This window comes from Triticum aestivum, chromosome 7B (assembly GCF_018294505.1).
Source record: "Triticum aestivum cultivar Chinese Spring chromosome 7B, IWGSC CS RefSeq v2.1, whole genome shotgun sequence".
Classification (NCBI taxonomy): Eukaryota; Viridiplantae; Streptophyta; class Magnoliopsida; order Poales; family Poaceae; genus Triticum; species Triticum aestivum.
The window spans coordinates 100,482,729-100,491,391 of NC_057813.1; the positions used below are offsets into that span (position 1 = coordinate 100,482,729).

Sequence of the window (8,663 nt, forward strand, 5' to 3'; positions counted from 1 at the left end):
TTAGTTTAATCTATGATCAAAATTTGGCACGAAATACCATGAAAATCAATAAACCCGGATGGAGGTAGTACCTCTTTACGTAATTTTAATAAACTATGGTTGTCTTTCCCAATGAGTAGGAAATTAGGGCCTATTTGGTTTCAAATAAGTCACCAACTTATAAGTCGAAAAATGAAAGAAGTAACTTATTTTGCCAAACAGACCCGACTTATAAGTCACCCCAACTTATAAGTCATAAGTTGCTCCACCTCAATTTAAAACTTATAAGTAACCCCCTTTTGCATGGGTCCCATCACCTGTACGATGTTGATTGGTGTGGGAAAGTGTGTCAGGTGACTTATAAATTAGGTGACAACCAAACAAACATGACTCACTGATTTTAAGTCACCTGACTTATAAGTCAGGTGACTTATTGAAACCAAACATGCCTTTAACCTGGTGTGCGGATCAGTGCCAGGCGTTGGAGATGCCCTGAAATCAATTCGTAGGACCACCTAGTTAGGTACAAAGAAATCAATTAGTATACTCTGCTCAGGCTCGGCCATGGGTACAGGATAAGATATAGTATAGGGAACAAAAAAGAGGCTCCATGGGCGATCGATGATCAAAAGCGCAAGGTGGCTTTCTCACGCGCTCTCTCCCGAATCCGATCCCATTTCGCCTCCCATCTCGTGGAGGAGGCGGAGACCCCGGTCGGACCGATCCCATTCGAGATCGATTTTAGCCGAAAAAAGCTGAGCGTGCTCCAGACAGTGACTCGCCGCACTGCCGAAGCTTGGAGCGGCTTCGACGGGGGCGGCGGCGCCGTGGGGCGAAATGGACGCGAGGTTCCCGTACTCGCCGGCCGAGGTGGCCAAGGCGCAGCTCCTGCAGTTCGGCATCCTCAGCCCGGATGAAATCGTAATACCTCTCAACCCCACCGCCGCCTCTGTTTAGTTTCTCTTCTCTCTGACTGGAGTTAGAGCTCGAGCTGGTTGGGTGGGCTTGTCTAGTTCTGAACTCTGGATGGGTGGATGAACGGAGAACGGTGCTGGATGTTAGCTTCAATCTGTGGTGTTGTTTGGGTAGCGAACTGGCCGAGTTTGATCTGACAAATAGATGTTGAAGCTGATACGTATACGTTGCAACTTACCAAAGGTTCTGAGTTCTGACAGTGATATGAGTATTCTTTGGTTCAGTCGGTGTTTTGCTAACTTGGGGACCTAGTTTAACTTTGAGCAGAATGCTTGGCTGTAAGTCCCTAGTTCGGTTTGAGTTAGAAGTTGTGCTCCCTGTAATACTACTGAAGTGAGATATTTGGTCAAGTTGAACTTCGCAGTTGTATTACATGTACATCAAAGTTTTGACCGATCTAGCAAAATGGCAATGTTCTCATTACTTGTGAGGTACTATCAGCTTGGCAGTTTGGTTGTGCTTAGCTGTTTGCACAGTTTGTGCATTATTACACATGATTTTACAGTGCTTTCGATTGGGTCATGTTCAGTTCAATACAAGTTTGAATAAGGCTACATGCATCTGGTTGCTGGTCTTACACTGTAGATTTGCACAGCGTTTCTATATTTTACAGTGCTTTCGACCGGGTCATATTCAGTTCAATAGAAGTTTGAATAAGGCTACATGCATCTGGTTGGTGGTTGCTGGTCTTACACTATGGATTTGCAGAGTGTTTCTAATAAGATGGATTTGAGAGGATTTAGTATTATGATTTATTTGGTTCAAATGACCATTGACCGTTGGACTGATGGTGGGAGGAGTGTCTCCTTAACTTGTCCATACGGAGTGCCCAAAGAATGTATAGCATTGTGGATGTAGGATCGAATTTGATAGATTTTGTGTTGCTTTGCTTCTTTGTAGAGACAAATGTCAGTGGCGGCAATAGAGCATGCAGAGACTATGGAGAGGGGAAAGGCGAAGCCTGGGGGTTTGGGTGACCCTCGTTTGGGTACTATTGAGGAGAAGATCAAGTGTGATACATGTATGGCTGGGATGGCTGAGTGCCCGGGCCACTTTGGCCACCTTGAGCTTGCAAAGCCAATGTTCCACATCGGCTTCATCAAGACTGTACTCTCCATAATGAGATGTGTGTGCTTCAACTGTTCCAAGATCCTGGCAGATGAGGAGGATACCAAGTTCAAGCAGGCTCTGAAAATCAGTAACCCAAAAAATAGATTAAGAAGAATATATGATGCTTGCAAGAGCAAAAAGACTTGTGCTGGGGGTGATGAACTTGAGGTTCAAGATGAGCAGGACACTGATGAGCCAGTAAAGAAAAGAGGTGGTTGTGGTGCTCAGCAGCCAAGTATCACAGTTGATGGTATGAAGATGGTTGCAGAGTTTGAAGCAACAAAGAAGAAAACTGATGATCAAGATCAACTCCCTGAACTAGTGGAGCGAAAGCAAATTCTCTCTGCCGAGAGGGTCCTTAATGTTCTCAAGCGTATAAGTCATGAGGACTGTCTTTTGTTGGGCCTGAATCCTAAATGCGCTCGTCCTGATTGGATGATACTGCAAGTCCTTCCGATTCCTCCACCTCACGTGAGACCATCTGTCACGATGGATACTTCCTCCAGTACTGAGGATGATTTGACTCGTCAATTAGCGACGATAATTCGACATAATGAGAATTTGAGGAGGCAAGAGAGAAATGGAGCCCCAGCTCACATTATAACAGAGTTTGCTCAGCTGTTGCAGTTTCACATTGCAACGTACTTCGGCGATGATCTTCCTGGACAACCAAGGGGCACTCAGCATTCTGGAAGGCCTATAAAGTCAATTTGCAGCAGGCTGAAAGCAAAAGAAGGTTGGATTAGAGGAAACTTAATGGGCAAGCGTGTTGATTTCTCAGCTCGTACTGTCGTCACACCAGATCCGAACATCAACATTGATCAATTGGGGGTGCCTTGGAGTATTGCTTTGAATCTGACATACCCAGAAACTGTCACTCCATATAACATCGAGAGGTTGAAAGAGCTAGTAGAATATGGGCCGCACCCTCCCCCAGGGAAGACTGGTGCAAAGTACATTATCAGGGAAGATGGTCAGAGAGTGGATCTTCGCTATGTGAAGAAAAGTAGTGATCAGCATTTGCAGCTGGGTTACAAGGTGGAAAGACACCTCAATGATGGAGATTTTGTCCTTTTCAACCGGCAACCAAGCCTTCACAAAATGTCTATCATGGGGCATCGTATTAAAATTATGCCCTGCTCAACTTTCCGCCTGAACTTGTCTGTCACATCACCGTACAATGCAGATTTTGATGCGGATGAAATGAATATGCATGTTCCTCAGTCATTCGAGACCACAGCTGTAGTTTTAGAGTTGATGATGGTTTCAAAATGCATTGTCTCACCTCAAGCGAATATACCTGCTATGGGTATTGTCCAGGACACACTTCTTGGGTGTCGAAAAATCACCGAAAGGGACACTCTTATTGAAAAGGATGTATTTATGAACATGTTAATGTGGTGGGAAGATTTTGATGGGAAGGTCCCTGCCCCTGCCATTTTGAAACCAAGGCCGATTTGGACTGGCAAACAAGTTTTCAACTTGATTATCCCCAAGCTAATCAATTCAATAAGTTTTTCAGCCTGGCATGCTGAAACAGAGTGTGGATTTATTACTCCTGGTGATACTATGGTCCGGATAGAGAAGGGAGAGCTTCTATCTGGCACACTTTGCAAAAAAACACTTGGGACATCAACTGGAAGTCTCATTCGTGTTATTTGGGAAGAGGCAGGGCCAGATGCTGCACTGAAGTTCTTGGGTCATACACAGTCGCTGGTCAACTACTGGCTTCTGCAAAACGGTTTCAGTATTGGTATTGGAGATGCAATTGCAGATGCAGATACTATGGAGAAGATTGATGAGACAATTGGAACAGCTAAGAATGATGTGAAGGAGCTTATTAAGCAAGCACAAGAGAAGAACTTGGAACCTGAGCCAGGACTCACAATGATGGAATCATTTGAAAACCGAGTAAATCAGATTCTCAGCAAGGCTTATGATGATGCTGGGAGTAGTGCTCAGAAGGGTTTGTCTGAGAGCAACAATTTGAAAGCCATGGTCACTGCAGGCTCGAATGGCAGTTTCACTAATATTTCACAAATGACCGCTTGTCTCGGGCAGCAGAAAATTGAGGGCAAGCGGATTCCGTTTGGTTTTGTTGATCGTACATTACCCCACTTCACGAAAGATGACTACGGCCCCGAAAGTCGTGGGTTTGTTGGGAACTCTTACCTTCGAGGTCTGACACCACAGGAGTTTTTCTTCCATGCTATGGTTAGTAGAGAAGGTTTGATTGATGCTGCTGTTAAAACTCCGAGACAGTATTCAGTGGAGGCCCGTGAAGGCCATGGAGGACATCATGGTGAAATATGATGGTACTGTGTGAAATTCGCTGGATGATGTTATTCAATGCTTGTATGCATGCTGTTTGGATTGAATCACAGAAACTGGACACCCTGAAGATGAATAAGGCGGGTTCGATAATGTATTTGGTTATGAACTCGATGATGAGAACTGGAGGCCCACTTACATGTTGCCTGTCCATGTTTTTTTTCCGAGTTTTTTTTTTTGAGAATCTTTTTTTCCGAGTTGGAATCGTTGCTATTTATTCATGTTCCTCGGACATGCCCCAGATCAAAACATCCGTGATACAACCCACAGGCACATGAAGCCATGTCTTGTATAGATCATTGCAGCAATCTTCCTTCGCTAATCTGTGAGAAAGCACCATTTGCCGTGCGCCTAGCCCATTTCACCTCGATGGAGAGCAGCAGCTTCTTCGTTTCTTTACCTCCACTAGGGGACCGAGAGGAGGAAAATCCCTCTCCTCTCCCTTGAGCTTATTGCCCACCCCCCACACAGTCTGTGACTCCAGCACTAGCTTCTGGACACCCATCTCGATGGCCAGGATCACGGCACGCCGGCACATGTTGATCATTTGAAGACCATTCCTGAATTCAGAAATGTGTTTGAGGCACAGGTTCAGAGATTAGAAGCTGACAGATTACGCTTGGGACTGAAGATGAATAAGGCCTATGCGTGTCCACCTCAAGCGGCTTATCTTTTTCTTTTGAAAGGAAATAATTAATCTATAGCTATATATATATATATATATATATATATATATATATATATTTCATGCCAAATATAGTGCTAATCACATAATAACACACAAATAATATCATATTTAATATCCACATGCACTTAATATACTTCCAAATTAACGTGCATTGCACGTACACATTGACTAGTATCGCAAAGATACCAATTACATCCGGTCTTTGCACCTAAAAGATGTTGTAAAAACACCCAGGATACACTCAACCAAAGATAAACATTAAAAAGAAAGGAAAAAAAAACAAAGATTCTCTCGACAGCCACACAAAAACCACCACAGAGTACAACACCCGAAAAATATAAAGAAGTCTTCAAAAGCAATGCCCCCAAGAAGGAAATAATGCACAAGCGCTCTCATTGCCCGATCCAAGATCTTAGGTTTTCACCCTGAAGAAGTCCGAGCTCTCAAAACAATTCCTTCAGCAAGGCAATTGCCAGGTACAACGAATGAAGGCCAGACCTTAGGTTTTCACCCTCAAAATCCCGGCTTGGCACCCGAGGAGCATCACCAAAAATGAATATGTCCCGTGTTGCCACCCCCACTTGACACTACTGCTCCTAAGACTTATCAAACACCTGCCTGACTCCATCGCCTCGAAGGCCCTGTCTGTCTAACTAGTCCTCCGATGCCCGTCTAACTGGTCCTCCGATCTCAGCCACCATGACCTTCTCCACAGATGTCTGTACCATAGAAATCGAGAAGCCGACATGTCCCATGGTGCCAATAAATAACAGAGCTTTGTGTCACGCCCTCATGGAACTTCGTAGGCTGAAATGGATGTGCCCGACCGAATTCTATCCGATCCAGATATCTTGGGCAAGATCTCCAACAACAGTTTCGGAACACGTCGATGACTAGATCGAGGAGGACCAATCATACAAGATGTTGTCGTGATGCGATAGGAGTATGAGAACTGACACCTTTATTCACGGCAGCAGACCCCCACACCGCCTTGATCCTGCTCGCCGCCGTCCGACCGCAGCCATGGGCCGAGCTCCACCAACCCACCCAGATCCAGGCCAGGGGGGGGGGGTCGACAGTGCCAGTCGTCGCTGCATACCAGGGCGCACCGCTGGGCAAAGCTCACCCCATCACGCCCGGACAGGAGCCGCGCCGACGCCGGAGCCTGGCAGCACCACGCCACCAGGAACCCGCCGGATCGGAGCCGTGCTGCCGCTAGGGATGTAGGGGAGCCGCGCCAAGGAAAGGCCCCGCCGTCGGCGGCACTGCCCGAGCTTCGCCCGTCAGAGACCCACGACGGCGGTGAGGGGGAGGGGAGGGCCGGTGGTCGGCGGGGTGAGGGTTCCCCCAAGTCGCCTCTGCTAGGGACGCGGGGGTCGGGCTACTCTTGTTTGTCCGCCTGTTGACCCTCCTCAAGTTTCAAGATTGATTTGTGGTTAATTTGATAAATGCTACTCGAATTCTCGTGATTCCGAGGAACGCCACTGTAATTACCAAACTTTAAAAAATGCAAGCAAAATTTGGTAATTACAGTGGCGTTCCTCGGAATCATGAGAATTCGAGTGGCTTTTATAAAGTTAATCCATTGATTTATTGAGACCTTCTGACCTGGACCCAGTGGAAAAGAAGCGCCAAGTGGTGGTATCTTGGTTTAGTAGGACACTCATCGGGGACATTTATTTGCTCGCCCCGTCCAGATTTCTCACAAGAAGCGAGCATCCATCCATTAGAAAGAGATCAAGAGATCACTCTATCGAACTACTTCCTCCGTTTCAAAATAGATGACCCAACTTTGTACTAACTGACCCAACTTTGTACTAAAGTTAGTACAAAGTTGGGTCATCTATTTTGGAACGGAGGTTACCGAAGTATCAACATTGTTTACACTGCGCTATCACGCCACGCGTGCACTGGTCGATGTGTATGTATGCTCTTAATATGATATCGGATAGGTAATGCAACATATAAATCCCATGCTGATGTGATGTGTTCAAGCGCCCACTACCACCATGCATGTTGGTTTGTTAATGCAGCTTTAGGCCTTTAACTCAAAGCTTCCGTTACTGAAGTATAGTGATCTAAAGGATTTTATAGTTCTTTACAGAGAAAGTACTTAACTAGACCACACACACAGTGATGCATCCATCTTGCTGCAGATTAGAAAGGAAAAAAAGACATGGCTGATCAGATGATTAATGGAGCTGGTTACTAAAGTATGTGTGTGAACAGATCTGGTTGATAGTACCTCGGCATCTTAATTAATGAGTTAACTATTCCCTGAAGTATATAGCACAAAACAACATCAAAACTATTGGCATACATATGCTTTTGACCTAAACTCAACCCATGATTCAGGCCCAAAAGATTCTACACAGTGAGAGTATAATTTTTCTCCATTTTTGGAGAAATATATATGAACTCTCGCTCCTTATAAAAGCTCTAGACCTGATGCATGGTTTGGTTTGGACCCAAATCAAATATTTTGGAGGCATGCGTGCAAGTGCAAAAACGAACAGTGCACCCTCCACTCATTCATCAACGATCCCTTCCATGATCCAATTACAGCAGTGCTATACACACGACACGAGCCAGACGATTCATGCACGATACTCAAATCCAGCCGGACATGCACAGGATTTAGAAAGGCACTGGCCGCTGGATTAGCACGTCGTGCAAAGATCGTGCAGCAGTATCGTGTGGGTAGTAGTTTCGATCCAATTATACTCATGGACAGATGCTGCATACTTGTGCATGATTAGAATGAAAGGATAATTCATCACTAATGCAAAGGAATCTTTTTGTTTATTCATATTTTGGAAGCGAGAGGGATTTTTCCATTGGCATGATATGAATCACTAGTAGAAAACAGGGTTTTGGTTGAGACCTGGGCAAGGGCATTAATCCCGGTTTACTCAGGGCGCCACCCGGGCCTCGGGGGCCATTGGTCCCGGTTCGTCTGACCCCTTTGGTCCCGGTTCCAGACACAAATCGGGACCAATGGGCCTCGCTCTTTGTCCAAACTTCATTTTTCTCAAGATTTGTCTAGGTTTGGCGGTTCGTCCTGTCCCGTCCCCGTTCTCATCGCCGTCAATCGCCCGCGCCGATCTCGTCGCCGGCACCACCGTGGTGAGCCTCTTGTTTTTATATTCTTTTAAAAAGAAAAGAAAAATCTTACTTGTATGGTTTAGATAGATAGTTGTATAATTTTATTACTTTTATTATTGTTTGTTATTATATAGTGCGATGGTTTTGGTATCCGCCCCCGTCGGCCCTCGTTCTGTCTATGATTCGGATGTGGTATATATTATCTTTTATAACTATTTGTTTGATTTAGCGTTTATGACAATTATGCCGACCAACATGACATAGATGTTTTTATCTCGGAGGTATGTGAATCAGAAATTCCAACCAACCCTCTTATCGAGAGGTTAAATTGAGTTGAAAAAAAACAATTACTTGAAGAAAAAATTGAAAAGAATTGAGGAGGAGAAAATGAAATTGGAGTTGCATGTTGTGGATATCGTCAATGATCACAAAATCAAGATGGATGCAATGCGCTTGAAGATTAGAAAGATTAGAA

At 45.0% G+C, this 8,663-nt stretch overlaps 1 protein-coding gene across 1 annotated transcript; it reads left to right on the top strand.

Annotated features, from left to right (window-relative positions):
- The first annotated feature begins 530 nt into the window (after positions 1-530).
- On the top strand, positions 531-4,533 carry LOC123155571 (DNA-directed RNA polymerase II subunit RPB1). Its single transcript, XM_044573717.1, has 2 exons — positions 531-900; positions 1,855-4,533. Exons 1-2 carry the CDS (start codon positions 817-819, stop codon positions 4,375-4,377), a joined length of 2,607 nt encoding a protein of 868 aa, XP_044429652.1. The 5' UTR covers positions 531-816; the 3' UTR covers positions 4,378-4,533.
- The last annotated feature ends 4,130 nt before the right edge of the window (positions 4,534-8,663 follow it).